This window comes from Serinus canaria, chromosome 10, assembly GCF_022539315.1.
Source record: "Serinus canaria isolate serCan28SL12 chromosome 10, serCan2020, whole genome shotgun sequence".
Lineage (NCBI taxonomy): Eukaryota > Metazoa > Chordata > Aves > Passeriformes > Fringillidae > Serinus > Serinus canaria.
The window spans coordinates 10396426-10419381 of record NC_066324.1 but is presented as its reverse complement, the minus strand read 5'-3'; the positions used below and the strand labels follow the sequence as shown (position 1 = coordinate 10419381).

General features: G+C 38.6%; 2 protein-coding genes across 6 annotated transcripts in view; one reads left to right on the top strand and one right to left on the bottom strand.

The window, feature by feature from the left end:
* The window catches only part of C10H15orf48 (chromosome 10 C15orf48 homolog), a 23487-nt gene extending 7734 nt beyond the window's left edge, over window positions 1–15753 (top strand). Inside the window, exons 5-7 of one of the 3 annotated variants that reach the window (XR_007778462.1) lie at window positions 2738–2851; window positions 3037–3162; window positions 15609–15753. The gene's annotated coding sequence lies outside the window, so the exon portion shown is untranslated. Of the gene's footprint in view, window positions 1–2737; window positions 2852–3006; window positions 3494–15608 lie in introns of those variants that run through there. The other 2 variants (XR_003944886.2, XR_001990421.3) reach the window with 2 other exon arrangements.
* On the bottom strand, window positions 6113–22956 carry SLC30A4 (solute carrier family 30 member 4). Of its 3 annotated transcripts, XM_050978645.1 has the most exons (8): window positions 22431–22956; window positions 17497–17643; window positions 15590–15874; window positions 12373–12526; window positions 11894–12122; window positions 11494–11599; window positions 9080–9214; window positions 6113–8444 (listed from the first exon to the last, which is right to left on the bottom strand). In XM_050978645.1, exons 1-8 carry the CDS (start codon window positions 22819–22821, stop codon window positions 8290–8292), a joined length of 1602 nt encoding a protein of 533 aa, XP_050834602.1. In that variant the 5' UTR covers window positions 22822–22956; the 3' UTR covers window positions 6113–8289. The 3 variants fall into 3 exon arrangements, with proteins under 3 accessions (XP_050834602.1, XP_009088387.4, XP_050834603.1); XM_009090139.4 differs by lacking the exon at window positions 15590–15874; XM_050978646.1 differs by lacking the exons at window positions 6113–8444; window positions 9080–9214 and adding an exon at window positions 9234–9566.

The window sequence follows — 22956 nt, the reverse complement described above, 5'->3', positions numbered from 1 at the left end:
CACTTTGTGGTTCCAGTTCTGTAGAACTCTTTGGTTTTCTATCATTTTACTCATTTTTACAGACTTTGGCATGAGACCAGTCTGGTCTGGTACTCCAGAGGTAGACTATCATATTCTTCATCTCCTGTTGGTTGTCACTTCTTCAATTGAATTAAATGTGTTTCCAATAGGCAGGTAACTAATAAATACCATCTTTTATCTGATGCTGCTGCTGCACAAACAAAGAAGTAAATGCAGAAAGTCCTGATCCCTGGTAGTAACAGAAAAATCTTATCAGTTTGCCAAAGAAAAGCAGTCATCTACTGCTAATAAATCACCAACTCACTACATTAAAAGAAAGGGAAGCATGGGGTTTTTATTCAAGCTGTTAAAACTGTTTCATTTAATGATGCATCTCTCCCTTCTGCTGTGACTTTTATAATTCAATAAAGCCTAAATGTTTTTTGAAGACTGTTAGCACTGTGCTGCCCATGCCGTTAGCTTTATTAAATGTTAGCATTGTGCTGCCATTACTGTGTTTAGTTTTCCTCTTGGCAAATACTTGGAATGAAACATGCTATGGTCAGAACAAATTAATTCATCTTCAAGACTGCAGTATCCACCTTACTCTCCCTAAAGCAGAAATGCTCAGCACAATCCCAGTCCCAATGACTTGCAGTTCTAGTCATTGCCTCATTGCCAAAACTCTTGCCCATATTTTCCATGTTACAATAGCATGTTTTACAAAGTAGATGAAAAAACATCAGTTTGAAGTTAGGTGAATGTTTTATACTCATTTCAGGGAGGCATGGAATTAATACAGTAAAGTTTGCAGTGGTTGTGTATTTGTACTAGTATGTGTTTTTTGAAAATTCTCTCTCAAGAAAAATTAAAGCATTTAAGAATTAGGCATGTCTGTGCTCAAGTTCCTGTATTTTTATTAGTTCACAGAGGAGGCGTTTCCACTACACAAAACAGGGTGTTACAGGGAAGTTGGTGTTTGAGGATTTACTGTTGAGAGTGTCACTTCTCAGTAAGTGTAAAGGGCACAGGTTTACACCCTCTGCAGTAAACAGAATCACCACCAAAGTCATAGATGGATTCCCTCAATAAAGAACCAAAGTGTTTGACCTTCCTATCTGCTTTTAGAAATCCCCACAGGCTGGCAGTGCCACAGGTATAACCTGCATTCCTTAAGGAATAGTACAGCACAGGGTATTGCTGTAGCTACAGTACATTTGTTGAAAGGAAGAGTAATCAGTTACAAAAAGCAAAAGCTAAGTGAAGTTCTTTATCTACTGGGCTTTTTTCTTCTTCACTAAACAGATAAAAGAAAGTATGGCAACCCAACAAAGAAGGGAGATGGGGGCAACACTCCAATATTCTTTTTTTCATACAGTAATGAAAGTTTTTGGTGTGCGCTAGGTAAAATGTACCTTGTTTAGGAGAAAAGTGACTATAAAACCATCAGATGTCTTAGTTGAACTGCACAACAGATCAATTTATGCTGCAGTCTGTAAAGGAAATTGGTATTGATTTAATTTCTGACCACCACAATTTGTTCCAGGTACAGTAGTATGTTCCATACTTGGTTGCATGGTAATGTTTCCCAGTTGCTATCTGCACTATCCACATGACCCGGCTTTATATTTTCTTCCCTCCTTCCTTTTTTTTGTACACAAAAAAACCTTGTATCGTAAACAAAATATGAACTCTTAAAAAAATAAAAAGAAATTTTAAAAAGCCATGCAAACAACCCTGCAGTACTAATACCCCTACTTAGCTATAGCAGGGAGTGGGCTGATTAGTAGAGTTTAATTTTGTTATTACTCCAACTCCATGAGCAGCTTCCTTCTAGCTCTGACAGCTAAAATTATGAATTAGCTCTTCTCTTGATCCTCCTCTCAGAGCAATCTCAGATATAGTAAGTCTGGGGAAGAAAAATATTCTGCTTTCATTGCTTCTTTACAAAGACAGTTAATAGAGTTAATATAATGAGATATCCTGCATAGCTATTCACATCTAAAACATATCTTCATTTACAGGTAACTGCCCATGAACCTTTAACATTTGATAAGCAGAGAGTTACTGTCCTTTGATTTTTCTATTGTATGACTTGAACTTGGCTCTGTGGCAAGTTGAGGAAGCTAAGTTGCTTGAAAACCATCCTCATTTATTCCATCTAGGTTCTGTTTCAAGCAAATAGAAAGAAACCAGTATGTAACTGGTTGGGCAATTTCTATTTCCAGTTTAAGGTGTGGCTCTTCTGCAGTAGCTTAGAAAATACAGAATTGCTTAATAGCTTCAAGAAATGAAAGAAGACTTTACTGGAAGGATGTTGAGGTCTGAGTTCATCAGCCTCCCTTATCTGTATTTTCTCTCTCTGAAGTCTGTTCCACTAAATCCAAAACCACCTTAATACTAGCAATTACAGAATGTAAACACAACAATATTTGTCGTTTATAATTGTACCTGCCTAGTTTGAAACAAAAATTGTTTCCCTCAGTTTATGTTTTTGATTGAAAGTGTCCTCTGATTCTTCAGAAAAAAGCAGTCAGGAATGTTTCAGATAGAAGCATCTGTTGTCCTGGAAACATGAATTCAGCACCCCAAAGAAGGAATACTTATTTTCATAGAAACAAAGGGCTTGCATGATAACTTACCTTGTTAAGTATTAATATTAATTACTATAACTAATTACATTTCAGATACCTGTAGCCTCAACTAATTTCTACTCATTTGATTTTTTTTTTCTTAGATGTTTGTAACTGGAGGAAAGTACTGGAGCTTGCATTCCGTGGTATTTACCCATATATGCCTTCAAGAAGTGTCTAAACTCCTTCCCAGTAATTGATTAGGCAGTCTGTGCTAGGTTTGTGCTTTTCCTTATTGCGTCCATTAAAAAGTTTAATCTCCTGTGGGTTTTTAGGAAAAAATAAGAGAGTTTGGTGGGGTTTATTTTAGGGGGAGCGGGAGTATTTTGGAGTTGTGTTGCTATTTCTTTACTGACTAATATGACGTTTCTAGGAGGTGTAATAGAATCCATTCCCTTGGCAGCGGGAAGTGTCCGTGGCTCTCCGCAGCACTCGGCTGTTGGTGAGCGCCGGGAGCGCTGCGCCATCGTCTGGAAAAGCCGGGAACGCCCTGCAAGGCTCCCGGTGAGGAGAACCTTTGTCCATCCAGGTGTGTCAGACTTGTTCTCCCAGGGGAAACAGGAGCACGAGAAATCTCTAAAAAAATGCAGAATACTTGTATGCTACGTTGAACTATAGAGCACCATCTTAACTATCAAAGTGTTTGTTTACAGTGTTTTTCTCAAAAATTCTGTTTAACAATTAAAAGGCCAGATACTAGACTTAGGTAACTGGTTTTTTAAGTTCATGTTTCATCAGTTCATTTAGGGATTTATTAAATAATTTCTTTGTGTGTGCTTTGGGAAAAGAAATAGAAAGATTGCAGGGACTTGGGAGCTCTTAATGTACCTGGGATAAATGCAAATTTTTAGTCTGCTTGCCATCTGGGTTCTTTTGTTTATTCATCAGCTGAACTAAAAATCCCTGTGTGTATCACTACTTAGTTTACTATGTAAAACAATGCAGAACACACTCTATACAGACAACACTGATGATTTATGTGCCCTCAAGTACTGGCTGATAATGGTCCTGGAGAAACAACTTATCTTTTTACCGTGTATAATAATAAGGCAATCATGAAACAGTCATCTTAAGGATAAAATTGTACTTTTGCTTATGAAATGGCTTTTTTTCTCCCTATATAAATTGATGCCATAAAAGGTGTAAATGCTTCATTGCTGTGATAAATGCAGTTATTTTATCCTGCATATTTAGCACCAGTTGCTTTCAAACTGTGAAATACTGAGAGAAAACAGAGATAAAAGAGCAAAACTACTCAAAAGAGCAAATATAATGATGAGGATACCATCATGTTACAGCTTTACACACAGAAGGCAGCTACACGTGTGTTTTAAGAGCAGATTGCTGTGATGGCTGCAAAACAGAAAATGGAAAGGATCCATATTTATTCCAGTAGCTTCCAAAGTTGTGTCAGGTATTTCAGAGAATGAAAGAGCATATAGGGTCCTTCCTAGAGCAGTCAGCTGTGGAAAATGGAATAAGAGTAGACCAGTAGGGGATTTTCCAGCTCCAGAGCACAGACACTGTCAGTGCCCAGCACGCTTTGTTATAGAGGGGAGGAGAGAGTGAAACTGGAAAGGAAATTAAGGGGGGAATGTGGAGGACATTTTTTTTTTTTTTTTTATGGTAGAAAGGAAATCTAGAGGCTTTCAGATTAGGTCTTTCCTGTGAATTAACAACTTGGTTAGAAGGATTTTTTTTTTTTAATTGATGAAAGAAGAAATGATCTTCGGGCAAAGGCGGCCTGTGTTTGAACAGCACAGTTCCTGGGGTGTGTTCCACCCCTGGTGCAGTGAGAGAAGCTCCTGGTGACCCTGTAAGCAGCAGGTGCCCAGAGTGTGAGCTAGACATTATTAATGAAACTGTGGAGAGGACAGAATATGGGAAGAAAACAGAGAGGGGAAACTGAGAGCAGTGGCATAATGCAAAGAGCTGTTGAAACATGACATTTGAGATATGTGTGCTCACTCCTGGAAAAACTGAATGTGTTTGGAGCAGCCAGCAAGAAAAAAGACCTTGGCAGTGCCCTTTTGGATAGAGGGAAATGAGCTGGATACTTCCAGGGGATTGTCCCCCTCTCTTGAGATCCCAAGGGAACTTCTTCTCTGGCAATGGATTAGTTTATTGGACTAGGAAGCTGCTGCAGAATGTACCATGTCTTTTACCCAACTACTCATCTTTGTTTGTTACACTTACAGTTATTTGTAGGGAGAAATAATGTTTAACAACCCTGCCCTGTGCAGCTTCAGTGCAGTGTCCTCATGAGATCCCACCAAAATACCTGAACAGAATCCTTGCCAGTCATGATTTGATGGGTTTCTTCTGGGGCTTTTGCTTCTGTGTCAGAAAATTACTTTTAAATGCCAGCCTTCTGCTTTTCTGAGTCACTCTGCCACTTGGGAGTGATTCTGCAAGAAATAGCAGATATGTACAGTAGTGAGATAATTGAAGACCAGATTCAAGTATGACATTTTAAATGGTAATTCTGCTGGTGAAGAAAGAAATGCTGCTGGTATTGAAAAGACAAAATGTCAACACAATTAAAAACAAAAACCAAACCACATAATTAAGCAAGGAAAACATTCAGAAACAAAATATGTTTCTGATAATTTTCTTCTTAGGATAAGAACACTTCAGAAGGGAAGAGTAGGATGTGAGGGTTTGCAGTCTACTCATATGGAAATGTTTTATTGACTCATATGAGTAGGTTGTCATCAAAACTGTATCTGTGCAGAAGAGGATGGGTGACAATCACCAATTTAAAAAGGAAAAACCTTCTCCCAGTGTGGACTTTCAGAAATGGCAGAATTTTCTCAGGGTTTCATCTGTTCAGTCAGCAAGAGTATTCCAGCACAGCTCTGGAAACCAGGGATACTGATTGTGGAAACCTGCTTGGATCTTGGAAGTTTTTTGTTTAGAAAGAAGTTCTGTCAAGTATATGCATTTTCATTTCAGGCAGAGGATTTGCTAGAAGGAAAAGAATAGTGTAAGAGTGTGTAAACTATCTTAGCCACATTAAAGAATCTGGCTTGGAAAAACATGAGACCATATTTATAATAATGCCCCTTTTCTCTAAATTGATACTGAAAACAATCTTGAAGTATCTATAAAAACTTACTGATTCTTTTATTCTTTATTCTCATTCCATCTTCTGTTGCCTTTTCTCTGAACTTCTAGTCTACAGACCTTGGTAGCAAGGGCCCCTCAAGGGTGAATGTAGGGTTTCAGGAATATTTTGCCAGTTGCTTTATGATGATCCTTCACCATACTTTGTCAGCTTATACTTTCTGAAGTGCAATTATTGCATGTGAAATCACAAGTCTTAAATTGTTCTGAATAAGAGACTTAATTAATTCTATGTATAGCATCTGCAAACTGAGTTAAAGCTCAGAGTGTTCAGATATTTCAAAACACAGCTGCCCTAAGAATCAGATTGCTGTAAGAATGCGAAGATGATGAAAGAGAGAAATACAAATAAATATTTTATAAGACAATGTGAAGTTTAATAATCGATTTAATAAAACCCACAATAAAACAACACACCTTTTTTTTTCAATTAAACAAATGTATAGTAAATTATTAAAAACCTGCAAATACAATACATGTCTACTGTACTTCAACATCTAATTACATCAACTGTAAACCCCAATTTAATTAAAACCCATTTGAGCATTAGTATGTGCAAAATAACTGTTGTTTGTGGGTTTTTCCAGTAAATTTGAAAGGATGGGATGCACATTTTTCATGAACTGTGATATGGCTTAATTAATGATAGTGTTTGTATTGCAGCATTACCTTACCAAGCACAGTGCTGCTTTTCAGCTGCACACACTCCCATGCTGTACACCAGTGTTCCTGTTTCTTGCCCAAACAGATACAAACACAATCCGCTGTTATGTGCATTCTGTCCAGATTCCTAATGCGCTGTCAGCTTTCATCAATAAAAATTCATCATGTGATTCCTACCTCCAAAAAGGGAAGAAAAGAAGCCAAAATTGTTACCACCAAATCAGCCTTATGAAAATGTGAAACCCTAGCAAGTTTCAAAACAGAAAATAGATGAAGTATTCACAGCTGAATATCACAGTAACCATAACTGGGCAAAAGCTTTCCTTTCTGATCCACACAGAGAACTACTTTTCATGTCAGTGGAAGTTCTGCATAAAGTGAAAGTACAGAATAAACAAAAAATATTTGAAGCCAAGATCTTGGCATCTTCTGAACTTTGTAGATCATGTTCTTGCTGCCCTTAGCTTCTTGAATGCCACTGACGTCAGAAGCAGGTTAATTCTGGGCTTGTAGGTGTATGGTAGCTTAGTGTAAAGATTTCTTATCCTGGGCACATTCAGAATACAGGGGTTCCACAATGAGGCCAAACAGTTCCACTTTGTGGACTCTGAGCTGTCCAGATGAATACAGTCTTTCCACATTGCCTCCTCTCTGTAAATACAAAAGGGCCTTTCTGCCACTGTAGGTTGTTACCATATTGTTGTCCAACACCTTTAGGTTACGGAGCTTGCTTGGATTTTGCTTTATCCATAAGCTAAGTAGTGGGAACTGCAATCACACTGGCATTCCTGTCAGGATGCTGCCACACTGTGCTTAAAGCAAAGATGAAAGGTCAGAGATTGTGATGGATGGAATTGTGCATGTCTAAAACTTCTGCTCCCCACTTTCCTGTTAGATGCACATATCTGTAGATTGCATTTGAGAGTATTTCCAAGTCAAATAGCACTTCTATCATTTGACTTTTCTTATAAAACAAAACAATCATGGAAAAAATTATCGATTACAGGACACTTATTAATTACAATTAGCATGCATGCTAATCAACTGGCCTTTTAATGTGAATCAAATGATAGTTTAGACATTCAAGATCATTAATAATAAATTCCTCTTACAAGTCAAAACTTTATAAAATAAATAACCTGTTTCTAATGTATAAATCCTATTCTAAAACACATTAAAGATAACTGATCACTTAAAACACTTTGGGTCCAGTGTTGGGTCTCTAGATAAATACCAGAAGTCTGGGCAAGGATCTTCCTGTCTGGATCTCTGAATGCCCAGATTAAAGCTAACTTTCTGGTCTGGGTACAGGAAATTCTGTATTTTGCACTGTCTCCAAAGAGACAGCTTCCATGAGAATTCAATTTAATGTATGTGTTAATAGTTTGAGATACTGTCTGAAAATTACTATTGCAAAAATACTGAATAATGAATTTGGGGATCATGATACATTGTGCAACCCTGGTATGATCAGCTTTAGAGACTTTTGACTGAAATACTGAATATCTGATGCTCCTTTTGGAGCGCAGGTACTTTGTGGTACGTAATGTTTAAAGGACAATATTGGACTGTAATTCGTGAGGTATCTGCAGAGCCAAGTTCCAGTTTGTAAACAATAATCCAAAACCAGCTTTGTCTAAAAACCATAATAAATTGAATGAACCAGTACAACAGAGAGAGTGAAATACATGTTCTGTAGGGCAACCACTGCACTTTTTGCAGCACCAGTTCTCCCTGCTGCATGTCCCATGGTACAAATCCACATATTAATGGTTACTATTGGATAATTTTCATTTTGCATTTATTGCTCTCAGTCTTTGACTACACAAGGTAAAGAATAAGGCAGCAGTTCCCAAAACATATGAAATTAGGCACTGGAACTCTGACAATTCGCGCAGGTTTTGCTCATCTCCTGTTTGTAACTCTGAAGCTGGACAGAGCACTTGTACATTCCAAACGTGTTCAGCAGCAGCTGCCGGGCCTTGGACTGAACATCCTCCCATTTAGAAGAACTACCAGGAACTGCAAAATTAAGAAAATTATGAATAAATTCACTCCTTAAGAAACCTGAGCAATGCAAATGTACTCAAACTTATCACAGTGTCACCAAAGAGAATAATTTTTGCTCACACTTTATTAATTTAATATTGTTCTTGTGGTCACTGTGTACTCTCTAGTCATCATTTTATACCTCTCTTGATAGAACTCTATGTGTGTCTGATACTTTTCCCCAAAAAACTTGAGCTTTGTTACTAAGAACTGATATTCATAGTATAGTTAGATGTCTGAATCAGCACGTTTTGGCAAAACATTTATTTTTCATATGTTAGACTGTTTCCCATTAGAACTTCGCTCTTTCTTTCCCTAAACATGTAAGAAAATTTCTGAGGAGAAATTCTGTGGTGTTTTTTTTTCCCTACCCAAAGAATCTGTACTGGACAGTTTGGTATGAACATATTTTATTTGCAGTTTTCATTTACACTATGAATTTCTTGGCCAAGGTGTTCTATTCCTTGCTGTACAAAACCAGAGTTAGTAGATTTTCCTTCCCCAGAATAATATTTCGTGGTTCAATTTAAATAACAATATGAAGAGGAAGTGGTGGGGTCTTTCCTAAACTTGGATTTAATTTAGAATTATGCTATCCAGGAGCTTACCTAGTTGCAAGTGGACTATGGCAGTTGTTTTTCCTGCAGTGAGAGACCAAACATTTAAATCTTCTATAGAATAAACATCCTCAATTTTCATCAAGTCTTCCTTGATGCGATCCACATTTAAGTGTCTTGGAACTCCTGTGATACCAAACACAAGATAAAATTAATTCTGTCTTCTGTAGTCTCAGTAGCCTTTAAAATGTCACAACAGATCTCAATGTCAAAGAAATTAGAATTTGTGTTGTTGGAGGTGATTAGTAACTTCCATGTTATCAACAGAAAATAATAGGAAATGGGCCTGTTAAGTCCAGTATGGATACAGAAGTTGTACAGGAATTGCAGAGCTGTCTCAATGGAATCTGTCCTGTCCAGAATCCACACTTTGGCAACAGCCAACATTTGATCCTTTGCAATGATGTACTTTTGTTGGCAACTTCACTGCGGCTTCTAACCCTTAGTAACTGCTTAGGCTGGACTCTAGGGTCAAAATCTGTTAAAAAAAAAAAAAAAAAAAAAGCAAGGGCTTGTCTCCTGAAACTGCTTTTCAGGTACCTGGAATCATGTCCACAGGCTACAGTAATCCATGTGCAGTGGTCAACACAGAGGACTGTGTTTTACAGAGTGTCCTCTCTGCAAATCAGAGATCAAGTCCTTTTGGTATTTTCAGCAGCACAGCTCTACCTTACCACCACATCCTTTTTCTGTACAAAGGGCAAAATCAAAATTTTAGACTATCAACTTGGGTCAAAAACTAATGCAAGCACTGAATAAAGTCTTTCTGACTAGTTTTGATGCTTCAGTAGCTTTTATTGCTTATCTGCTAGTTTTTTGGAGTTTCTTTATGTATACTATGAGGAGTTCAGCCACTCACTTCTCAAATGTCTTCAAACTTTTTACATGACTTCTTTGAACCTGATGTCTTACTGTCTCTTAAATTACATTATTTCCAGTATTATTTTGAAAGCTCAGTTTCTAGGACTGTCTCATGAAACAAAATTTTCCTTCTAGTGGAAACCATCAAAAATTATTTAGCTGATAAATAACTAGCTAACTGTCTGGTATTTGTACAGCTTTCTTTTTCCCAGGAAAAATGGACTCAGATTCTCGTATCTACATCATACTTGTGATGGGCTTCCATTCTGCCCTATAAATCTATATATTAAAAGCTAGAATCTCATTGCTTGTTTTGGATAACTATTTAATTTTTTAATTTAGCATTCTTAGTATAATGAGGAAACTAAAGCTAATAGCTAAAGTTGATACAACTTCAAGGGCCTTGATAGTTTCCAGTATAAACACAAGTCCGTTCTCTGGAAATTCTGAATTTGAGTTGGAAAAGTACCCTAGTATGCATAAAGCCAACATACCATCACTTTTAATGACATCATTATTATGGAGATTTTTATGGCAATGGGGATACCTATGCAAACAGCTACAACACAAAATATCTGCAATCTGATACTTCATTAGTTTGTCTTGTCTGTTTTCTTCAGCATTAGTTTGTCTTATCTGTTTTCTTAAGCTAAATCTGTTGCCTTGGAGCTAATTGAGGATGCTGTAAATTTCATCATTTTTGCCTTTTCACTGAACTTCTACTTTGTTGGATTTTTTTTTTAATCTTATGCCACAGCAAAAGCACTTGACTGAAGATTCTGAGGTTTCTGATTTAACCTTGTAACATAATAAAAGTGAAGTTGATGGTAATTCACATGAGCTAGGAATGTGCAGCTAAAACCTAGGATTTTTCTCCCAACTCTAACATCTCCACTTTATAAAGTAATAGTACTAGATCAAGCAGTAATAGTTGCCATGTAAGCTGTGATAAAGCAAAGGATGTTGCTGGTATGCTTCTCTTTATGTCACATAAGATAAGATCCTTCAGCCCACGTTCAGATTTTTCTCCCCTTTTTTTTTCTGCATTTTACACCACTCTTAATTTGCAGCTTCCCCTATGGGAACAGTAGATACACACAAGTAATACAAAGGCACTTGTGGGAAAGGGGAAGACAGGACTGGCATGAACCACATGTCCAGCCATTTGCCTATGCTTGGTACCTCCTTTTACCTGCATTCACACTCACTTTAACTGTACAAGTAACAAAAGTGAGAGTGTAGAACTGAGTCTGGGCAAATGTTCACTTGATTCAGCTGAGAGTCACTGCAGACACAAAAGAAAGTTCTGTACATTTCACATCTACATCTCTGATGGTAAAGAGTGTACAGATATAGGACTTGTGTTGTTCTGGCCACAGTCAAAGACACTTTAAAACTGCTGCAATTTAGAGGAGCCATAAAGAACCACCAAACTAGCAAGACAGACAGGTCTCCAGGTACAATCCATATGGAGATGAGGATCATAATGTCAAGAAAACTGGTATTTTCCATGTAAAGTACTGCAGATTGGGCACAGATCTTACCTTCCAGAATAATAACTCCCGTGTCACACAGAATTCGAATTGTTGTAAAAACCACCAGTATGGAAAATACATATGTACATATAGGATCAGCAATCTTGTATTCTGGCTGCAAAGGGAAATTTCACAATGTCAAAGGATGTATGAAAACAAGATCACTTACAAAAATGTGACTCAGAAGACACACTTACTTCTAGTTCCAAGTTTCCAAGTTTGAATAGTTACAGTATATATAATATATAGCAAATAAGTTTTGCTTATTTTGCATGATGTATGAAGCTTATAATAAAATATCATTAAAAAGCTATTTTTAATAACTTATAAAAACAGGCCTCTTTTGACTTTAATCACCAGAGCTGAACTGTCAAGATTCCCCGTGCCTCCAGGAGAGGCCCTTCCTTACCTTAAAGCGGATGATGTAGGCAGCTACGAGCACCCCAATGCTCTGTACCAGGTCACCCAGGGCGTGCACAAACGCTGCTCTCACAGCCAGGCTGCTGTGCCCGTGGCTGCTGTGCCCGTGGCTGCTGCCCTGCGCTGCGCTCGGAGAGCTCGGCTGAGGTGCGTGAGAGTGAGGGTGGGAATGGGAGTGGGAGTGAAGGTGGCCAGACTGATTCAGCAAAAACCCCATTCTGAAAGTGAAAGAAGAGAAATGCTTCAAGAAATGGGCTTTAAGGTTTGTTGGGTGGGTAGGATTTGTCAGGGTTTTTTCATTTTAAACCAAATAATTGAAAAATAATACTCGGTGTAAGTTCTCGTCTTATTTGGGAAAATTAAGATGTCCAGCAAAATTACATCCCATGACAAAGTTAGAGGCCATGAATGAATTAGCAGCTTATTGAGCAATACATTGATGAGTGTTAATGGAGAGAAAGACCTTACATTAAGTTAACTGCAACACCGACGGCTGCTGTGATGAGCATGATATCACCATTTATTTCATAGTCCATATGGATGGTTCTCTGAACAGCCTCATACAACAGGAATGCCATAAGGATATAGACCAGCAGTACACTAATGATGGCTGACAGTACTTCTGCAAACAGAAAGGAAAAAACATTATAAAAACATGTCTCAGATCCATTTCTGTTTCCAAATTAGAATGTGGACAGGGCCTTGTTTTAACTACTTTTATCCATATCATAGCTAATATAAACAAACAAGTTGTGTGATAAATAAAACTTGTAAAATAGGATTAACAATGGAGTTTGTTCTAATAAACTCCTTCACATGTCCCTGTCATCAGTATATACCTCAAATTATGTTTTCTCTGAAAACTTCTGCCCAAGTGATGATCCTGACTTCTTCAGATAACCATAACATTTGCCTGAGAATTCACAGGCAAAGGCCTTGTCCAGGGATGAGGAGGACAGGTGTCTCAAACATTACCAGCCTACCCACAAATAAGGGAAACCTTGATTTTAATTGTCCAGAGTATTAAGTTGGGTTTAGAAATTATTGTTATATATCCTTTTTTATTTAGGATGGAGAAGAAATTACAAAAAGTTAAAGAAATCTTTAAGTTAAACAGTACAAACTTGTCACACATTACAGTCTAAGCTCCTTGACATATATGTTCATAAATGTTATCTGAGGCAGATTTGAGCTACAAAGCCTTGCTTAATGTGTTTCTGTATTGCTGTGATACGCTGTTCTAACATTATCTAATATTTACCAAATATTATTATTTCACAAAAAGCAAAAGCATTATGACTATTATTTTGGCATAGGAATTTTATCTGATCAGCAGGGACTTTCAAAAGGAAACATATATCTAAATAAAGATAAAAATTAGAAAACTAATAAAAACTAGTATTTCATTGTCCTATGTTTTCTGCTGCCATTTACATCTGTGGAAAGTGGTTCCAGTTCTCTACAAGCTTCCTGCTGTTCAGATGGGAGGTAAATAGGGCTAAATATTTTATAGGTCGGGACTTTTGTGTTGCCCCAGTAGTCAAGTCATGAAATTGTGCTGGTAATAGCACACAAACCTGAGAAGGATGAGTCTACACTACAGTTTTAAGGTCCTATTATAAAGAAAATATGTATTTCCAAATGGGCCACTAGATTGCTTTTATCATAAATGTACTTTTATCCTCTAACTTCGTATTCTGAAAACTATCACCTGCAGCAGCTAAAACTTAAAAAAAGAAAGGCAACACAGCTGACAGAGAAAACATTAGCCCAGTTAAAGACTGTCTCAGTTATAATCAAGTTAATACAGGGCTTTACAAAAAGCCCTGGGAAAACCTTAATGCTTGCTCCATTGTATTGCATATAAATCTGCAGCCATGCCTGAGTAATCTGTAATCATTATGCATAATGCTCATTACTGTCACTTGCCAGATGGATCACTGGGATCTCAGCCTTCCTCTGTGAACTCAAAGATCAGAGGTGGAATTAATTTACTTGGAATTGCAATGGTTGTTCTTCCCCCTAGTTCCACACATGTTGCCCTGATTTATTCCCCAGTAAGGGCAAAATTCTGCCCTTGGCTGTACCATAGCTCTAAGAATACTCATCTGAGAATTGCCTCTCTTCTTCCTCTGCTTTCCATCTGTCAGCCTGAAGTACAACTTGGGTTACTGCAGATGTCTTCTCTAACACAGAAGTGTTTTAATTTTATTTATTGAGAATTACAGAAAAAAAACCCAAGCAGCTATATCAGCATTTTAATGTCACCAAGATCAGTTGATCCATGCACTGAATTATTAACATCATTATGGGAGAAGAAACTCACACCAACACATTCAGCTGCTGGGTAGTGTGTCAATGCCTGGATGAGGAACAGCATTACCGGGCAGTAACAAGACTCTGAAAGTCAACTGTCATAATCTGAGATGATTTTAGAGCAACTTGAAAATCCTGGAAATATCCACAGAAATGGAAATTATCTTTACAAAGCTGGCAGATTATTCAGGGCAACAGTCCTAAAAATACACAATACGTTGCTTAGAAAGTTTTCCAGAATGCTTTTTTAAAAACTTGTGAAGCCATAGCACATTAGCATTTACCAGAGAAATAATACAGTGTGCTTTTACAATCTAAACCCATGTTTTCTGCAATGGAAACCAGTGTTTTCCTTGCAGTTTCTTCCAGAGTCACTGTCATGCCAGCATTGTAGATTTGTGCTGAGATCTCTCCCTTCTTGTGAAATGAACTGTGCACAGTCTCAGTGGACTGGCTGATTCTGTCATTACTAACATTGTCTCTGCAGCAATGGATGAGTGCCAGGTTCCATATCTATGCTTAAATCTGCTCAGTGTTTTTGCTGAAAAGGAGGTATCTGCACTTGGTGGGGAAACTGAACTATTCTTGGCTTCAGGAATTTAATTCTTCTTTAACATTACTGCAGTTTCCATTATTTTGTCTTCACTTTTCTAACTTATTCCTGAATCTGTCAGCTTCCTTTTCACTACTGAAAAGGGAATAAAACTGAAGATGGAACTTATATATTATGTATTCAAAGAGAATTCAAATAAATGAAAATTAGTGCTAAGTTCCTTCTGGAATTTGACTAGACAACTAACAGGTCTGTTGCTTTTACAAAGTGATATTTATGGGAATAATTGGAAATTCATCATTCTGCAAACAAAAATGATAACAAATACCAGAAACATTGTTCATTAGAACGTTTTCATGCCTACTGAATGTATGGATTATCTTAAAACTTAATGCAGAGCAGGTCAGTCATGAGACAGTTCTTGCACATATTCCCAGCTTTAAACAAATAATCCACATATTTTTCTGTGACAGATGCCCAATCTGTACCCTACTTTTAACATCCTGGCATGTTTTAACATCTCTCTTGTGAAGTTTAAACTATTGTTGAACTGATATTATTTGCTGACAAGCTTCTTACATATAGGTTACTTGAAAAAGTGTGTTACAACAAGGATATACCCTAGAAACTGCTTTGTTCTATTGCCAGCACTCACTGATGTGTGAAACTGGGCCCTCAGGCCACAGCATTCAGACTGGGTGCCTAAAATCAGGCAAATAAATTTCACAAATGTGATTTTTAAAAATACTGTCTATAGTAATTTTGAACCATCCCATCTTCTGTACTTTGGGGGTCCCTGGCAAAGCTTTGACTCACTTCCTCTTCCTTCCTGCAGCAGAGAAACTTCTGCCCAGCCCCAGGCTCTCCTGCTCATCCAGAGAGCTGCACTGCTGCTACTCATGCAGGATGGTTGAAGTGAAAAGGAACCCCTGGAAATTGTAGTCCTGCTCAAAGGAGGGTCAGCCACAGTGGGTTCATTGCTCAGGGCTGCTTCCAGGTGGGTTTCATGTATTTCCACTCCACAACCTGTTCCACTCCACAACCTGCTGGCACTGGGAGCAGAAAAGGAGGAGCAATTGTTGCAGAAGTGAGAGGCTGCTCCTAGAGAGAAGGGCAGTACAGATTAATTTTATGGGCCTCATCTGGCCCATGGACCACCACTGGATCAGTCAGGCTAGTATATGACTAGTATTTTTCCTGGCAGTAAACTGGAAAGAAAAAAATATACAGAAAATGAGGTGGCAGGAATCCTCAGGGATTTCTTCTTTCGCATTAATTGAAAAGCCAGCAAAAATTTACAGAACTGAATAATATTTTAATGATTAAGTAAGGTCCTTTTATTTTTTTTAAGATAAACCCCTGTTTTAAGCTAGGCACGTTCAAGGTATGTGCTATTTGATTTTAGAAAAGTTACAAAGACATGTAAACTACCCAAATTATTTTGAAATAGGGTTAAAGTATGTATAAATGCTAACATCCTTCTGGAGAGTATGAGCAAATGCCAGGGGCATACCTGCAAGGTCAGGTTTCAGTATGAGAGGAGCTCCTATCACAAAATTAAAACTTCATGAAAGAAAAGTTTGTAATGGGAAATGCTGGCATTGCTAATGCTTTCTTGCTAGAGCCCCAAAGAGCTTAGCTAGTGTACAGAGTTATGCATTCATGCACTAGTGACTAACTGATGACAAATGACAAGGAGTGATGGAGTTGTTGAATTCTACTGCTGTTCTAGCAGCCAAAATAAGAACTGCAAATAGTGACTACACAAGAATGAAATTCCTTGAAAAATGTATGCTGTAGAGTGTTATAGAAAACAGGTAGAAAACTGGGACACTAGAAATTATCTATTTCATGAAAAAGAAACTTTGAAGTTTTTGCTAAAATGTCTACAGACCTGCAGTTGTATATTATATCCAGTTAGCAACCACATGAAAACACTCTTTATGATCATTACATTTCCAAACATGAAGTAATAAATCCTGAAAATATTCTTCCAAGGGTTAGTCCATAATTCTGTTTATACTTCTTTTTAGAGAAACCTAAACTGGACAGAGGTTAAGTAACTTGCTGTATTTTGCAAACCATGGGGCATTTTGACCTCGGCTTTCTGTGGTTTGGGGAATGCAAGAGGAATACTGATTTATACAAGTTCTGGCAGGGCAGAGCTCTCTAATAATATGTTCTACATAACTTCTTAGTTGTGGATTAAAATGTAATTTTTCACATTGAATAGGACCTTTTTCCAGTATCACAATTCTGCTGAAGTCAACAAGATTTTTTAACTCCGGGGCACTGGCAATAATCTGTTGTGAACAACCACGGGCTGACATGCACAGCTCCTGCACCAACAATGTCATCATGAATTCAATTCCCCAGCCTTCCTCTTCAAAAAGGAAGATGAATCAAGCATTCAGAATTTAACTCCGAATCTGCTAAGTGCCAGTTCCACAGAAATGGAGGGACTTGCCTTGCTCCCAGGGAATGAATTCTGCTGTCAAACTTTTGGCCAAGTTTGGTTTTTTGGTTTTTTTAATCTATTCACTTGTGGCAATACAACTAAACAGTGTATCCCCAATAGCCAGTGAAAGGACACTGAGATTCAGTTAAAGCAACTCTTAGGTTTGTGCTACTTTCTTTCTAGCTACCTGTTCTTCCAGAATTAGGTGCTCTTTACAGTTTTTGCTTAAAATACTCTTTAATAGCATAATCTGATAGCTACATACCTAAGCGATGAAATCCAAAAGTGAACCTCTTTGTTGGAGATTTTGCAGACAGCCAGAGAGCAAGGAGGGTCAAAATAATACCACTAAGGTCAGTTAGCATGTGAAGTGCATCTGTCATAATTGCTAGACTGTTAGCAACATAGCCACCTGAAAACATAATAGGAAAAGTCAGGACACATGAAATTTTTAATTATTTTATATAATATCCTCTTTCACAGCTTACAGTTATTTCTTTTCAGAATAGTATATGAGAGCCCTTCTTATACCCACTAAACATGGATGGCTGTTTGCCTTCACAAGCAAACTGCCATGCTATAATTTAAAGCTACCATAGTTAAAAGTGCAGTCAAGTGTGCTTTCTATTAAGAGTAACATAGAAAGGATTCACTCCTGTTATTCTAACAGAGACTACTTGCATCATAATGTTTGCAAGATCAGGTCCAAAACAGTTTTGTATCTTTTCTCTACACATTACTGCACATGTGTTTAATCAACTGATTCTTTTGTTAAACTACATCTGTTAAACACTCTGACATAACAGAACAGGAACAGAACTCCATAGATTCAATGACCATGAAATTTACCCTTGTCCTCTTTTTATTTTTATTATTTTATCACTTAACGTTAATTATTCCCCATCCTGCCAGAAGTGTGTAAGTTCTTGCAATATCTATTGCAGACAATGACTTTCACTTGTACAGCATTTTTCTTTGTTATTGATTACCATAATTTTTTCTTGTAATATTGAGCAGCATTGAGACAACCTGAGATCAAAGGTTAATATCTTTGTTCCAATTCAATTGCTAGTGCTGCTGCTGGATGAGTGAGAGATTTAAACAATGCACCTCTTGCTTAAGTATCCCTTATACAGACGGGAATCAAGGACAGGCTGTGTTGTCTCCCATATGCTTGAAGGTAAGCCCATTATCTCAGAAAAGATCAAATCTTCAGTGTCAGCTCAGCTAGTATTTGGTTTCTCTTTTTACCTTGAGATTGTCATGCAGCCTGTAAATTGTACTGTGCAAAGTGGGCAGCTGGTGTGCCATTTGGCAGGCTTCAGGCTCCAACTAACATTTCAAATAAAGAAATCTTCATATACAATTAAAATTGTCTTAGTGAAGAGGCTGACCAGAGGAAATAGCAAAGGGGAATTCACAACTGGCTGATAGCTTTTAAGACTGGTCAAAAAACCTTTGTGTGTGTGTGGCTGTGAGTGCTCTTATGTACACACCTGCAGACAGAGCTACCCTCTCCTCCCCAGCCAAACACGGAGCACAGCTGTACTGCAGTTCTCTTTGTGCTGTGGCCACCTACCAAATGCACTACATTTCAAACACCTCCTTTCCTCCAGCCCCTTTTTTCAATTGTTCAGAACTTTCTATGGCAAATTCTTCTGAGGCTGAAATTCTCCAAAAGGCCATCGCAGCTCAAAAACAATGACTTTTTAAGATTTAGCAATTCAGCAGCTTTTTGATTAAAATGAGTTAGGCCTTTTCTTTCTGAATTAATTTGTGTTTTCCCATAATTTAAAAACAAAAAATTTAGACAGTGCAACTCAACCTCTTTTATCGTCAACAGAAAAGAAACAATAATTTATATGTAAGGACATTTAGTTCAGCACTTTACATATATCATTATTTACAGTATATATGTTGATTCATATGTATTATTTTGAGAATCACTTCATCCAAGAAGATTCAATTCCACTTCAGCTAGCCTCTCACTTCTAAAGATTTTCAAAATAAAAGTATAAGGAAGGAATTCAGATACTGAAGCTAAACGTAATGCAGCATGTAGATTAAGAAAACATTAATTGCCATTTACGAAATCTCAAATCAAAGTTCTCTGTTTCTAAAGGTATTGGTTCATTACGTGGTTAAAGGTACTGCCTAGGGGCTGTTTAGATACAATTGGCAACTTGGAAAAAAAGACATCTATAACCTTTACAAATAGCTTGATGGCTCACCACTGTTTTCAGTGACCCATGAAGGATAGCAGTTCTCCTCATGGATGATCAATCAGAAATCTCTAAGCATAACTGAAAACATCAAAACCCTGTGAGAAAAGCTAATTAGGACTTGCAATATGTTTTTCATTTCTTGATGCACAATGATTTCCCCAAAGTGTAAATTGTTATCTAACTGGTCATCAAATGAAGCAACAAACACTGAGATAGGCTGAAGTAATGAGTTTGGAAAAAATATGCCAATCAAGATCTTACAAAAAAAAGCTGCTGAAACAAGATTTCCTTCATCTTGACATTGTTGGTAACAGACACCAGAAAGATTTTACTGAAAAAATTAGTTGTCTGATAGAATCTTCTGCCTTTCTTTTAGAAACTCAAATCTGTCAAAGATCACAGAAGGAAGTCAGTTAAAATATCCTACACGATCAGAACTTCCCAAATACCTGAGCTTCAGAACAATTTATAAAGTTTGGAAATTTGAAACCAACCAAAGACAACAGTACAGGGCTGGAGTGAAATAAATTAAACAGGTGGGACACTGACCCAGGACTTGGGGGCTGTATCTCTAAATTACTCTTCTGCTGATTATTACTTGCCCTGTGACAAGTCATTCAGGTCAAGATCCACAGAATTACAGAGATATCCAAAGCCTCTATTTATGCTCTGTGGAAGATGGATGCCTGAATATTTCATGGGTCTGATTCTGTGTCCAAAGAACGAAATATGGCTGGAAACAGCACACCCAGAACTGAGGAGGACGAGTCCACAGTACAGCACTAACACCCTGTACGGACAAATCCAGCCTGCTCAAGCCCTGACTGAGCGGGAAGAACAAAGAGGATGTGACAGTGATCAGAGTATTTTTACTCTCAACATCTATTATTTCTAGAGCTCTCACTGCACTAGCTATGGAGAGATCTCCAACAGCATGAACTGGATCCACAGCCCCAAGCAAAAATGGTCCCAGTGACTTGAGCATCAACCTGCCAGCAGCTCAGACATTATTCAGTAAGATGCCCTTCAGATGAACTAAATTCAGTGTACATCAGAACTCTGATACAATCAACTAACATCACTCTCCTGTTAAAGGATGTCTAAGCCTAAAATACAAGACTATTGCTTATCAAATTTACCTGAGCTCATGCTGAACCAAAATCTCAGCCAGAGAAAAAACATGGAGCCAGGGGGCATATGGAGGCATTCAGCCAAATCCCCAGAGGTTTGACACATAGTGCCTTAGCCATAATCTGATGTATTGAGGTCTGTTATTAATGACCAGCCACACACTGAGACATGCTGAAAGGCAAAACCACTTTTTTCCATTAACCCACATTCCTGAAATAAGGCCCCAAATAAAACTGATGCAGACACAGTCAATATTCTGGTCTCTCTCTAAAAAAATTGAACATTTCTTTTAGGGGTTTTTCCCCCTACATCTGTGGGTCAAACTGCAATAGTTATCCTCTAGCAATTATTTTGTTCCCGATCCATCTTGCACAAGTTTGTCTTAAGAACACAGTTCACAGTAGTCCTAGCAAAAGCATCCAAGAGCATGAGCTCACTTCACACAAGTATTCAATTGATTCAATTTGCAGAAGTCAGGACAAGGATGTAGATCCCATGCTGCTGATCTTCACTTCCAGAAAGTTATTATGAGTTGATTTTTTTGTGTATGTTTGAATTATGGCAAGTAATTAATCTGATTAGCTCTGATTCAGACTTGAATGTTGAAATTTAAGAAATTTAAAAGCAATTAATTGCTATGGAGAGACCTGGCTCAACATTCATATCAAGGTACTGGCACTGTGCAGTGCTCCCCACAACTCACAATTGGGACAGTGGGTGAGAACATTAAAGCATTTTTCAGGAGGCTAAGTCACACCCAAGAGACACTTGCACTGCATGGCATGGCAGTATCCAAAATACAGATAGCAACAGGACACAGTAAGTGAACAGAGATTAACAGATAAATACTGAACTTTGTAAAAATGATAAGACAATGGCAAAGGCATAACATTTAACAGCTAATCTATGCATCTCAAGGACACTCACATTTTATTTCAAGTCTATGCTGCTATAGCCTATTTGATAAAGCACAGTTGTATAATGTCGGTGTGTCATGCACAGGTTCTCCTCATCCTGCACAGTACAGCTGTTGGGAGGGAGCAATAAAAGCTGAACTTGAGCAATAGGTTCACTCTTCTGACCAACAATCAGGTGCTTATATGGGAGCTCATTTTCAGGTAAAACCCCACTATACTTCTGCAAGTACTAACAAAAGCCACAAATAATTTAATGCAACTACCTGGTATTCTTATATGTTGTAGCAGGAAGTGTTAAAATAACTGTCACTTTAAATGACTGTGCTCATATGATTTATGTCTGGATGGAGCACATGCTAGTCCAGAGCACAGTAGGACATGAAGAATCTCAAGGGAGTGATGTCTCCACTGGATTTCCGTTGATAGCTCAGGACTTGTCTCTTTAGTTCTAAGTAGCAGTGTGTATTGCTGTATCTGGTGAATAATGACAAATACCCCGAGTGTTACTTTCATTATTATGGTAAATGTCATATTTAAAACTATATTTTCCTCTTCTTCTCTTGCTGCAAGTACAGCAAGATTTTATGGCCGTTGATTAAAAAATACTGTGATTGAAATTGTTCATGTCACTTCTCCTTTGTTAAAAACAACTTAAAAACTTGTAGGAAGAAATAAAAATCCATTAGACAACGAAAAATTTGTATATCTTATGCCATTTCGGGGAATTTATGAGAGATTCAGGTAGGGAAAGTTGCAAATTCTTTCAAGGAAAATACAGGTGGACTTTATTCCCTCTCACTCTCTGCAAGTGCAGCTCATCTCTCTGGTCTCTCTAAAGGACTGATGGTTCAATGCCAAGGCCACAGCAGCCTAACAAGCAGGGAGGCACCGTGCCGGAGGGACGGCACAGAAGGCCCCCGACTCACCTATGAGCTCCCCCGTCATGAAGAGGAGGTAGAGGAGGGCAGCGAGCGTCAGCCGCTTCTTCACCTTCCTCTGCTTGGAGCGCTCCCGCCGGCTGCTGCAGCCGCTGCAGGGGTCCGGCCGGCCGGCCCGGGCGCTGCGCAGGGCGATGTCCCGGTCCAGCAGGGACTCATCGTCGGACGGCAGCCCCGGGGACGCCCCGTTCACCGGCGTCTCCGGGGCCGCCTCCGAGCCGTCGTCCGCCACCACAACGCGCAGCTTGTTAAACCTGGGGAAGTCCTCATCCCCCACCTCGTCCGAGAAGTCAAAGGCACTGGAGTCGTTCAGGAACAGAGGGTCCTCGCTCTTCCCTAGCAGGGACTTGATGCTCGCCCAGAGCCCGGCCCCAGCCATAGCGGCGGCGCTCGGGGGCCTCGCCGGGCGCGGCCGACCCGCCGCGGGCGGCTCCGCTGGCGCAGCTGTGCCCTCGCAGGCGGCGCCCCGATCGCTCGTCGTCCCGTCAGGGCATGTCCCCTACATCGCCCCGCC